Here is a 13,424-nt window from a genome sequence, read left to right as displayed (position 1 = left end):
GGTAGTGCTTGCTTATCACATACAAAGTCCTGACCTTGATCCTCACCACTGCAAAAAAAAAAAAAAAACCCATTCGCCTGTAAGGCCAGTGCTTGGGAAGTGAAACAGCAGGATTGTAAGTTCAACATTCAGCTACACAGTCAGCTCAAGGTGAGCATATAGGATCCTGTCTTAAAAGCAAATTGAAACAAAAAGATGGGCAGATGAAGAGAGAAGAATAGATGGGCAGAGGAATGAAACAAACATGGATAAAGGAGCATAAACTTATATAGACGCCTTTCAGTTATTCAGATTTTAAAATTATTATTATTATTTATGGACTTTTATCGATATAGGGTCTCTGTATAACAGTTCTGGTTGTCCTGTACCCTGCTCTGTAGAAGAGGCTGACCTCACACTCAGAGATTCTCCTGCCTCTGCCTTCCGAGTTCAGATTTAAAATCTTATAATGAAATATTGACACAATATGGTTGAGAAGGCTCACATCTGCAAACAGACTTTGAGTGTTCGCCACTGGCCATGCTGTCCTCCACTTGGCCATTGCAGAGATACTTCCAGTCTCCTGGTGTTAGAGCTGTGTGGTTATCTAGCATATTGAGTGCAGACAGAAATGGCATGTACCTCTCATCCTTAACGCTTAAAACCTCCTGTAGGATGCACCATACTTCCTGAGTGTGGGCATATCCATGACAACGTAGGGGCCAATAACTCCCCGTATGGTCCCTAGCTCATAGTTTACTGAGACAGGAAAATAAACCAGTTGTCTTAAAGTTATTTTGGAAATTCATCTGTAACAATAGTTAACATTAACTACAGTGAATGGCATGTGACCCAAGGAAGGTACTACAGAAGGAAACGTCTTTGATTTTATATCATTTATATTCATTTTAAGCTCTCAATGAAAATTTAAAACAAATATTACATGGATACCTCAGCTTGTACTATGACTAAGTGAGCCCTCTCAGCTCACCTTGTAGGTAAAATTGTAAAATGGCACCCCTCCCTCTGGGTCAATACAACTCCAAGCTGGCTGGGCTTGTCCATCGCTTTACCTACGTGCCTCTAAACAGTACAGACTGTTGCCCTGTGGCAACCTCCCTGGAAAGGGAAGGGCTGTTAACTAGACCCTGTAGCAAGTAAGGGATGTGGCCTTCACCATGCTCTAACTGCCCTTAAACATGAAACTTCTGTCATTTTCTTTAATAAACGTTTTTAAAACTTTTATTTTATGTGTGTTGATGTTTTGCCTGCAGCTAAGTCTGTATGAGGGTGTCAGATCTTGGAGTTAGAGTTATTAGCTGCCATGTGGATGCTGGGATTCGAACCGGGTCCTTTGGAAGAGTAGCGAGTACCCTTAACAGCTGAGTTATCTCTCCAGCTCCCAGAACTTTAACCTGCCAATACCACAGTAAGTTACAATGAACTAACTCAGAAGACCACAGACATAGGAGAACCTTGCTGCCATTGTGTTGGTCATGGTCACAGCAGCTGAGGAGTTGGGTTCTGCCTAAACACCCCTCTGAGGAGGGAGGAACACTGCCTGAAGAACGGGCCTATACAAACAGCCCTCTCGTGCCTGCAGAAGGGGTCTCAGAGAAGGATGCATTCATTTACTCTTTACTAATATATTTGTTTACTTGTATGTGGTAGAGGGGCGGTCAGAAGACAACTCGCACAAACTGGTTCTCCCCTTCCTCCCGAGGATTCCAGGGGACTGAACTCAAGTTGTTAAGATTTGGTATCTAGACAGCTGGTGGAGGCATACTTCTTTAATCCCAGCATTTGAGAAGCAGACGCAGGCCATCTCTGTGAGTTCAAGGCCAGCCCGACCTAAAGAGTGAGTTCCAGGACAACCAGGGCTACAAAGAGAAACCCTGTTTCAAAATAAAATAAAATAAAATAAATAAATAAATAAATAAATAAATAAATAAATATTAAACAAGACTTGGTATTTAGCCTTTTAATTCAGTGACCCATCTCACTCAACCTCATTTTTCCTTTAAATAAAACTTCCTTGTCCAAACATCTGAGGTACTGTTGCCAGCTAGCACTAAAGAGACATCATTAAAATCTCTATTTGAGAAGGAACACACATTCAGGCGCCACCAGGATTCGAAGAGACACACACACCAGGATTCGAACGAACACACACACACACACACACACACACTGCCCCTCAGCAGCTTCTGGCCAATGACCCCCCACAGAAGAAGGACTAAAGAGAGACTGGTGGGCAGAAAGCTTAAAATCTCTGCCAATGATTAGTTTTGTGGCAGAACCCATCTGCAGGCTAAGACTTGAGATCAGCTTCATTCCAAGGCTCTCCCTGAGCTGTATTACCATCTGAGCTTGCCCTCATCAATTCCACTTCCTCTTTCCTTTGCCTTCCTTGCTCTTACTTCTTGTGACAAATCTCATGCAATCCTGAGTGTCAGCTCCCTAAGGAAACAATTAACACAGTGGAGGAACTGGTGACACTCAGACTCAGGTGTTCTTGCCTCTTCCCACTCCCAGTCCTTTCCTACCACCACCTTTGTCTTTGGTCCTTTGCAGAAGTTCTTGTTCAAATTCTAGTCCAGTGCACCAACAACTGCACATCCATCCTGCACAGAGCTCCCCTTTCAAGATCTCACTGGTACGTTTCACAGCGTTTCCCGAAGGCCTTACTGAAGTTACAGTTATCCTGCAGCCAGGAGTCCAGACTTTAAAGCCTTTGCCAAGATTTCCATTCAAGTATCTCTCCTTGCAGCAAGTTATAATGAATTCCCATTCTGAAATTATACTCACTTTGAAAACCCACAACAAAGGTCTGGGGACGGAGTTCAGTGGTGGCGCATGTGCTTAGCATGTGCAAAGCCCTGACTTCTATCCGAGCGACACAAACATTAAGATAAAACAAGCCCCTGGCACACACAGATCTTTTGACTTCCTAGTCACTGGAGAGCTTTAAAACATAAGGGCTTTCGGAAACTGGAATACCAAACAACTGACCAGCAAAAGCAACAATGTCACTTTTTTTAAGTAAAGGAAATAATAGTTCCTCACAATTCTTTGACACTGACAGGTATTTTTTTTAAATGTTATATACCTTTTACCCAATTCATCAACAAGTTAGCTCATCCCAGCTTCTCTCAGTAGAATAAACAATCAGTTATCCTTATTTTACATTTATTGGCTATTGTGTACAAAGAAGTTCGAGTAACTGCTGTGTGAGATTCCTATGTAGTCTATACTGTAACACACCCCAAGATTACTCTTTCTTCACCCTCAGACTCCAGGGTGACTGTCAAAGTTTCGAGCAATGGCTGGTCTAACAGTCCAGTATACCCAAGCGTCAGGAAGGCCGATGCAAAGGGGCTGGGGTATGAATGGAGAGCTATGGATGGAGGTTAAGATGATTGGGTTTATATGTGGAGCACTGCTCCAGATTCAAAGGACAAGTCATTGGACAAAGTCAGTTCACCTCAGAGCCTCAATACTGTCCTCAAGTTAACAGCTTCAGCCTTGGTGGGACAGTAGGAAGCATAACTGCCTTCCAAGTGAAACCCTTGAAAACTGCTACTGTGATCGCTTTTCCTTTTCCAGGGGTGCTGTTCTGAGGCACTCAGAGCAGTCCTGCATTTGACACCCTCTAACAAGACTGGGCTATCTCGCACCCCTGTCCAAGTAAGGTCAGAATAGCACCAAAATCTGCACGTGTTGTGTGCCCAGGCAGAAGGGTTCCCGCTGTGAGACCTAAGTCTAAAACAAACAGAAACAAGTTGGCAGTGCCTAAGGAGGGTCCACGTGCACAAAATGTGTCCCAAGAGTGTGTTCCTTCTTAAGGAGCAGTAAATGGAAAAGTGTTGAGGGCGTAAGCAGAGTCAGAAAGCTAAACAAACGGGAAGCTTTTTTTTTTTACATAATAAAAGAGGCTTGGTCTATGAAAAAATTTAATAGTTCTGACTATTCAACCTGCCACAAAATCTTTCCAATAGGCCAGGATGCCATTTTGCGGCTAAATTAAATCCCATTTAATCCACACGACAGTTTTGCTATTTTAAATACACCCGCCGTATTCAGCATCTAAACCTGAGCGAGTTCAGTCACAGCAAACAGAAGATGAAAATTGGAACCCAGCAGACTCCCTACCGGGCTTGCTTCATTTCCAAGCAAATAAAAAGTTGATAAACCGATAAGTTTCTGGCATCCTAGAAGAGACCCAGATTATTTTGGGTCAGAAGCAAGTCACAATCAAGTCCTTGGTCTGAGCACGAGTAATCAAATCAGCTGACGGGGTCACCACCTTCTATGGGGCTCCAGAAAGTGTACGGTATGCAAATAGCACACTGCAAAATGGACAAAGAACCAGAAAAGCACTGCCAAGCCACACTTTTCAACTCAAATGCCCCCCTACCTTTGAGGGGGGAGGGTGTTGGGACTGGGGACACAGGAGGTCCCCGCCGCCGGACCGCCGCCTGCAGCGTCCGCCCCGCCCCGCCGCCCGGCGAGCACAGGTAATTTCACAACCCCATTAGCGCATTCCAGAGCGGAGACTCACAGCCCGGGAAGTTCACCTTGCCTCGCGCCCCTGCGCGGGGTGGGGGGGGGAAGGGCGTGGCGGTGAGGGGGCGCGACCCGCACTCCACAGACCTGGCTCGGGCTCCTCCAGCTTCGCCGAGTGGTTGCCCATGTTCGGCAGACTCCGATGGCCGAGGGCTGGCAGGCCCCAGACCGAGTGGCTGCCTTGCCGTGCCGCAGCGCGCGCCTGCTCCGGCTAGCGAAGCGGCGGCGGACGCTGGTCCGCTCCAGTCAAAGAAAGAGCCGAGCGCCTTCCAGTTCCCGGCGGCCAGAAAGCCGCTCCTCGCGCCCGCGGGCGAACCCCGCCCCCTCATCTGCATACACCACGCCCTCTGGGTTCCTCACTACCCGCCAGGCGCGACCCCGCCCACCTCATCTGCATCCCGCCTGATTAACCCGGCCCACCCCCACCCCCCTCAACGCCTTGTAGTCTGTCAGGCGAGACCCGTCCCCTGGGCTCCTCAGTGTCTGCCTGGCGTGGCCCGCCCCTCTCATCTGCATCCCGCGGCCCGCCCACCTCAACTCCTTGCTGTCTGTCAGGAGAGGCCCGCCCCCTCATCTGCATACCGCTCCTAGTGTCCAAAGCCCCTCCCGGCCCTTTGTCGGATGACCGACTTCAGGCCTCTCTCTACCCGCCCACGCGGAGAGCTGCAGCTGGACAAGGTAGGCTGGAAAAACCCCACCGTGGCAGGCTGAAGCCCAGTGCCATGGGCAAGGTGAGGTCTTGCACGTGAGAAATAAGATCTGAACAAGGAAAACCTAGTGTTGACGTAGGGCAGAGGTTCAGTAAATGTTTCTAAACGGAGCAATGAATGAATGTGGAACAAACAACTCTCAGCGAACAGGGGAAGAAAACCAAGCAGAGTCCTTCCCATGATCCAGTGCCAATCAGAAGCAGAAACTGTTGTCAGAAATGAATGGTTCTATGGAAATGACCTTGTCCATCTTTCTTCCTACAGTTCAAACAGCCAGACCTAACTAAACCTCACAGTGACGATGCATAGGAATAAGAAAATAACGGAAGAAATGGCTGGTCCTTTCCCTGTCTGAAGGGACACCACTTTGTTTGTTGGTTAGTTGGTGGTATTTGTTATTGTTGTTGTTTTGAGACAAGGTCTCTGTATGTAGCCCTAACTCTCCTGGAACTTGCTATATAAACCAGATTGGCCTCGAACTTACAGGGATCTACTTGCCTCTGACTCCCTAGTGCTAAGATTAAAGGCCTGACCTACCCAGGCTGAGGGAACACTGTTTGGTTTTTTAACTTATTTTTTACTTTTACTAATTTTCTGAGAATTTCATTTAATGTATTTTGACCACATTCACCCCAACTCCTGCAACTAACTCCTTCCAGATCCACTCCTCCCTACTCAGGTCCCCTACTTCTCTTTTGTCTTTTTTCCTCTTTCTTTCTTTCTTTCTTTCTTTCTTTCTTTCTTTCTTTCTTTCTGTTTTTTGTTGTTGTTCTTGTTGTTGTTTTATTTTGCGGCATTTCTCTGTAGCTTCAGAGCCCATCCTGGAACTCGCTCAGTTGACCAGGCTGGCCTTGAACTCACAGAACTCAGAGATCCACCTGCCTCTGCCTCCAAGGGCTGCGATTAAAGGTGTGCCCCCACAACGGCCCCGCCTGTCTTTTTAAATAATCCATCAAATCCAATACGAACCGCTCCCGTACAGTCTAGATGTGGGTCATCCACTGTAGCATTTCTTAAAGGCCACACCCTTAAAGAAAGCTCTCTCTTCTGCCCCTCGAAGCTCTAAACTGTCTATAGTTTCTCAGTTAGGGAACCAGCCCCTCTTCCCTCCCTGCTGGAATGTTGACAGGCTCAATCCTGAGTGAGCAGCTATGGTGCCATGAGTTCATGCGTGTGGCGGTCTTGTATGTCCAGAAGGCATGTTTACTGTGGTTCTCCTCCATGACTGGCCTCCACTCTGAGACTCTTCCCACCCCTTCTCCTGGGTCCCTGAGCTTTGGGTAAATGCACAATCTCATCTTCACTGATGCTCTCTGCTCTGATCAGTCTTGAGCTCCTCTGTGAACCAGCATCCACACACAGAAACATGTCTGGTGAGGTGTGAGAGCTGCAGGCTTCCCTATGGCTCTAGAGATTCGAGTTTAGAGAGCAGTTCCCCTGGGCTGCATCTTCTGGGTGGCCTCGCTCTCTCTGTTGGTCCTTCTCCTCTCACCTCTAGACCCTGGAGTGCCCTAGAGCTCCACCATGTAGTCTTTAAACTCTACCAGTGTGTGGCCAGCCTGGCCCCTCTTCTGAACCACAGACTTTTGTGAGTTGGTTGCCTTCTTGACAGCACCTCTTGCAAGTGCTCTGAAAGGTCTAAGAAGCAACCCTACTTTATCAGAACAAAACGGAACGGCTGGCTTTTCTTGCACAGACGTGTGTCTCTTTTATGTTCTTTATCTCCATAATTAAAAACTTCATCTTTCCACTGACTCAGATCACAACTCAATTCCTCTCATATTAAGTCTATCAGCAAATCCTGTCATATAGATTGGATATTTTGTAAAGCTCAGCCTGTCTCAGAACTCACCAGATCCCGGCTACCCTACAGGTCAAGCAACTGTCACCTCTTACCAGGATTTCTGTAACCACCTCTGAAACAGTGCCCTCTCTCCTTTTCCTGGCCCTGTTTGTAATAAGGAAGTGGTGCCTTTTAATCCGAGCCCAAAAGAGTAAGTCTTTGCTCTCCCCTGCAACTGACCCACCTCCTCAGCCTCTTCACCACCCCTCAAACTGGCTGAGCATGCTCCCACCCATGCAGCTGGCTTGCACTTACTGTTTCCTTTTCCTGGAGTACGCTTCCCCCAGACACTCATGTTGCATAGACCCTATGACTCATCCCCAGATCTGGGCCTGAAAGTCCTATTCAGAGAGGCTGCTCTCATCACAGACCAACAAATGCACTCCCGACTTTGTGAACTCCCGTACACTCTTTGCCACTGGGTATAGCAGCACTTATCCCATGGGGGTAAGTTTCAAACCTCCGGTGAATGTCTGAAACTGCAGTCTTATTTATACTACATTTCTTCCAGTACACACTTCAGATAATACTTTATTTATTAATTAGGCACAGCTAGAGAATGACAATACTTTGCAACTACAGAATATGCTTTTTTTCCCCCTGTCCTTTTGGGAATTTTCAACTTTCTGTTTAAGGGAAGCACGGCATATCTATATTACCAGTGTCACTACTCCCATGCTCTCGGGCCATTGTTAGAATAAGGGTTACTAGCACACTGCATTGTAATGCTGTGACAGGAATCTGATAAGGAAGATGGCTGCTAACTGACCAACAGGATATAGAATGTGGACATTCCGAACCAAAGAATGATTCACATCCTGCAGTAGTGTGCCCTGAGACTTTGCTGTGCTTGCTACTCAGAATGCTGCACCTTTAAAACTTACCGACCGTTAGTTTCTGGAATCTTATACTTCATATTTTCAAACAATGGTTGACTTTCAAAAGATAGAGACTTGAAGCCGGGCAGTGGTGGCGCACGCCTTTAATCCCAGCACTCGGGAGGCAGAGGCAGGCAGATCTCTGTGAGTTCGAGACCAGCCTGGTCTACAAGAGCTAGTTCCAGGACAGGCTCTAAAACCACAGAGAAACCCTGTCTTGAAAAACCAAAAAAAAAAAAAGATAGAGACTTGAAACTGAAATAGGGCCAATCCACAAGTGGTGGTGGGTTCTGTTCACTAATTATTACCCTCCCGCCAAACTAACTTTCATGAGATCATTCATGAATAAATGAATAGATAGATGGACAGATGAATGAACAGACTCTGCTGTACATAAATCATCCCTTTAATATATAATGCTTTTATTAGTGTTTACTGTTTACATAAAATAACATTACTCCTTTTTAGTGCTAATACCATGAACTGATTTCTTCCACAAAACAATTTGGTTGAAGACAAGCATCACATTTACTTTTGTGATCTACAAAACCTAGCAGAGCTCTAAGATGCATGGACTAAGGAAAATAAACCATCCGGGACAGAGCTGGACAAAAATCCACACAGCATCATTCATGTTCAAGCCCTCCTCCCATTTTTTAAAGAGGTGAAGAGTGGATCCAGAAAAGATGGCAGACTTCCTCAAGTCATTCTCTTATGGGAGACAAACCCTGAGTCTACAAAGATTTTAAGAGTGGCACGGCTTCTGTTTACAAAGCCGTCCCCGGCTTATCCGAAGAGTCTGGAAATGGATGAGTCATTTTATTAATCCTGTAAAATGTCAAGCACGCCATTACCAAACCTCTTTATGAAAACCAGACAACAGCCCAACCTGGCCTCCTCAGATTCTCTCAACTTCCGCATCTGGCCACACTGCGTCCCTTCTGTATTTCATGTTCCTAGCACGGGTTAGCGTTTACCTCTTTCTTGGCTTTGCGGCCTCTGTTCAGTGCAGGCCTTCATTGCTTTCAAGGTTGACTGCATTAGCTTTGCAGCTCCAATTCCAACTTTAGAAAAGACTGCAAGGGCTGGAGAGGCATCGCAGCAATTGACAGCACTTAGTGCTCTTGCAGAGGATCTAGGCCCGACTCCCAGCACCCACGTGGTGGTTCACAACCATCTCTAACTCTAGTCCTAGAAGATCCAATGCCATCCTCTGACCTCTGCTGGCAACAAGGACACACATGGCATACACACAAGCATACATATACACATACATACATAGGAAAAACAGTCTCACATAAAGTAAAATATATAAATATAATTTTAAAAATTAAAAAATAAACTAATAAAAATGCAAATCTGACCTTATGTTGTCTCTGTTTAATAGCTCCCCCCAACCCCCCTCTCTATTTGAGATGAGGTCCTCAGTTCTTAGGCTTGGCACATGGGTCCACCCATACAACTTCCTTTTTCAAAAGTGCGGCATGCTTTCTACTTTATATTCTAGAACCTTCAAGCCTGGTTGTAGTTCTGAAAATATAGCCTGTTTGTCTGAAGCCTCTGTGCTTTGGACCTGACACTACCCGTCCATAGCCTGGCTGCCCAGCAGGTGCCTGTTTATCTTCTGTGAACCAGACTGTGCCCCCCACCCCAAAGGAGCCTGCTGAAATCGCAACCTCCAGTGTGATGGTTTAATGAGGCCTTAATGGTGGGACCTTCCTCTTACTGGTAGCTTTAAAAGGAGAAAGACATCTCTCTTCTTTTTGCATTCACAGACATGGTAAGAAGTCACCTAGTTTAAGAAAAGAATCTTCATCAGAACTGGGACTGGGACCTCAGACTCCCAGCCTCTAGAACTATGGGAAATTAATCTCTATCAATTGAGCCACATAGTATATGATATTTGGTTATGATACAATTTTATTTACTAAGTGGGCACAACTAGCACTCTTAAAATTCTTGTTCAGGCATCTCCTTGGCAGAATTCAGTACTCTCTTTCACTGGACTTCTGGACTTTGTAAATGCTTATCTTTCCCCCTATTCTAACCAACCTTCCTTGTGAGACTGGGGTTTCTCTGAGCAGCAGAGGTCCCTCTGCCTCACCCTAACACCTAGAGATTCAGTTACACCCTAGTTTGCTCCTCTGCGGATATGTCAGCACAGCCAACATAAGCAGCTCGAGGGAGGCAGGGTTTACTGGGCTGGCACTTCCAGGTCATAGCCCACTGCTGAGGGAAGTCAAACAAGGATGAAGAGGAAATCATTAAGGGACACTGCCGCTTTGCTTGCTCCCAAGTTCATATTCTCCTGCCTTTTTTATACAGCCCAGGCACTGCTCATAGTAGACTGGGTTCCCCGACATCAGCTAGCACTCAGGACAATGCCCCACGGACAGGTTCACAGGCCAACCTGATGGAGGCAGTTCTTCAGTTAAGGTTCCCTCTTCTTACTGTGTCAAATTGATAACTAAGGGTAGTCTCACAATTCAGTAATTTATTTACTCCCAATCTGACTAAATGACTAAAGCATTAATTTCTCAAACAAAAGCTGTCATGGGTATTTGACTCTCTAAAGAATTATTTGAAACTAGGTATGGTGGCTATACCTGCAATCTCAGTAGCTGGGAGACTGGAACAAGAGGATTGTGATGTTTTTAAGACTATCCTGGGCTCATAATAGGACCCTGTTATTGTTGTTGTTGTTTTAAAATCTTTTCTGTCTATAAAACTTGTTATTAAAATGAGAAGACAAAAATCAATCTCTAATTTTATTTACTTATTTTTGAGACGAGGTCTCACTATGTAACTCTGTCCTGGAACTCACCATATCGTAGGCCAGGCTAGCCTCAGACTCACAGAGATTTGCCAGCCTCTGCAGGCAAAAGGGGTATACCACCATGAAGAATGGAGCGCTATCTCCTTGAAAATGGGCAACAGATCTGAAGAGACATTTCTCAAGTGATATGAGTAGCCAACAGACATTTGACAAAATGCTCAAATCTCTAATTACCAAGAAAATGCAAATTAAAACCACAACACATCACCACATCTCTGAGGATATCTATTATCACCAAAAGGATAATGGTAAGTGTGATAAACCACAAATGTTGGTGAGGATACAGAGAAAAAAGAACCTTATACACTGTTAGTGGGGTTGTAATTAGTATAACTTCTTTGAAAATAGTATAGAGGCTCATCAAAAGCAAAAAAGATGAGTTACCATATAGCCCACAATCCTATTTCCAGGTATGCAAAACAGTTGAAATTGATGTCTTAAAGAAATATCTATACGCCATGTTCATTGCAACTTTACTGACAGCAGTCAATGAAAGAATGCCCATCAGTGGACAAAGAAAATATGGAAAAATACCTGGTGGAATACTATGTAACCTTTAACAGACCAAATTCTCTCATTAAGAACAACATGTGTGGGGCTGGAGAGATGGCTCAGCAGTTAAGAGCACTAGCTGCTCTTCCAGAGGTCCTGAGTTCAATTCCCAGCAATCACATGGTGGCTCACAACTATCCGTAATGAGATCTGGCACCCTCTTCTGGCCTGCAGGCATACATGAAGACAGAACACTGTATTCATAATTAATAAATCTTAAAAAAACAACATGTCTGGAACTGGCATAATTTGCTAAATGAAGCAAGCAGACATGGAGAAATGCCGCATGATCTCACTTATGTGTGCAATATGGAAAAGACAATCTCAAAAGGACAGGATACAGAAAAATGGTTACCAGAGGCTTCTCTGATGTTTAGAAAAATAATCACTGTGTTTTAATACAGGTTACTTCCAAAAGGGAGTCTTTTAGATAATGTTTTAACTTTAAAAATATCTTCCAGTTTTTCCCTACAAATCTCTTTTCAAAATTTATCTTATGTATATGAGTGCTTTGACTGCATATATGTATGTACCTTGTGCATGCCTGATGCCTGCAGGATTCAGAAGAGGACATAAGGTCCCTTATTACTGGAGTTACGGGTATCTGTGAGCTACCATGTAGGTGCTGTGAACCAAACCTGTGTCCACTGCAAGAGCAACAAGTGCTCTTAACTGCTGAGCCATCCTCTACCACGTTTATTTTAAAAGCTGAGGTAAAATCAGGCAATGGTGGTGCACACCTTTAATCCCAGCACTCAAGAGGCAGAGGCAGGTGGATCTCTGTGAGTTGGAGGCCACCCTAATCTATAGAGTGAGTTCTAGGACAACCAGGGCTGTCATACAGAGAAACCCTGTCTTGGGATAAATATACACCATTTTATCCATGTTGAACTGTATACAATTTCACAGTGGGAAGTCTACTTACACCACTGTACAATCGCCACCTCAGGCCAGCTCCAGAATGCTTTTTATCTTGAAAATCTGAAGTTCTATAGCTATTAAACACAAACCCTTTCCTTCCTCAACAACCACTGGCAACATTGTTCTATTTAATGTATTGAGATTTTTTTCTTCTAGATACTTCACAGGAGTGGACTTATATCACACCTGCCATTCTGTATGTTCAATACAACGCCTTTGAGGCTCTTCCATGTTATAGAATGTACCAGGATTTCCTTCTTTTTTTTTTTTTTCCAAAATTGAATGTAGGCGGAACATACCTTTAACCCCAGCAAACAGGAGGCAGAGGCAAGTGGATCTCTGTGAATTAGAGGTCAGCCTTAATTATAAAGCAAGTTCCAAGCAAGTAAGGGTGACACACTAAGAATCTGCCTCATAAAAAAGTAAAAGTGTAAATGTGTGTGTGTGAGAGAGAGAGAGAGAGAGAGAGAGACAGAGAGAGACAGAGAGAGACAGAGACAGAGAGACAGAGACAGAGAGACAGAGAGAGACAGAGAGAGAGAATGAATATGTGTGCAGGTGCCCACAGAGGCCAGAAGAAGATGTTGACTCCTTTGAAGCTTGAGTTATAGGTCTTTGTAAAACATCCAGTGTGGGTACTGGTGACTTAACCTGGCTGCAAGAGGGACTGTTCTTAATTGCCAAGTCATCTCTAGCCAAAAATGTTCTGTTGTTTGAGGCTGTATAGCATACCACATTGCATCCATTGTAACAGATGTAGATCTGTTAATGGAGACGTGAACTGTCTCTACCTGTTACTTGTTACACCACTATGATACATCATGGCAAACCTTTGGAGTCCCCACCTTCAGTGGTTTGGGTATATGCCCAGACCCAGTAATACTTAGATCATGTTATATTTTTCTTTTTAAAAAGGAAATAGTTAAGGGGTTGAAGAGATGGCTCAGTGGTTAAGAGCAGTAATGTTCTTCCCAAGAGGTTCAGTTCCAGGTCCAACCCAGGTTCAATTCCCAGCAGCTTCTTGGAAATACAACTTTCTTTCATTCCAGCTCCAGAGGACCTGACACCCATGATAAAACACCTTTTTTTTAAAAAAACACATTTAAAAAATATTTTAAAAAGGAAACCGTTAAAAAGAC

At 44.7% G+C, this 13,424-nt stretch overlaps 1 protein-coding gene across 5 annotated transcripts in view; it reads right to left on the bottom strand.

Annotated features, from left to right (window-relative positions):
• Window positions 1-13,424, bottom strand: part of Specc1 (sperm antigen with calponin homology and coiled-coil domains 1) — a 268,415-nt gene that overhangs the window by 150,848 nt on the left and 104,143 nt on the right. Inside the window, exon 1 of one of the 5 annotated variants that reach the window (XM_050163733.1) lies at window positions 4,633-4,855. The exons of the other annotated variants lie outside the window; for them this stretch is intronic. Coding sequence (XP_050019690.1) covers window positions 4,633-4,672 — 40 coding nt within the window. The 5' untranslated portion in view covers window positions 4,673-4,855. Of the gene's footprint in view, window positions 1-4,632; window positions 4,856-13,424 lie in introns of those variants that run through there. 5 annotated transcript variants of the gene reach the window in all.

This window comes from Alexandromys fortis, unplaced genomic scaffold (genome assembly GCF_014885135.2).
Source record: "Alexandromys fortis isolate MF-2015 unplaced genomic scaffold, M_Fortis_MF-2015_v1.1 scaffold_149, whole genome shotgun sequence".
NCBI classification, from domain to species: domain Eukaryota; kingdom Metazoa; phylum Chordata; class Mammalia; order Rodentia; family Cricetidae; genus Alexandromys; species Alexandromys fortis.
Note: the sequence above shows the minus strand (reverse complement) of the source record. Positions and strands in the feature narration are given on the sequence as shown.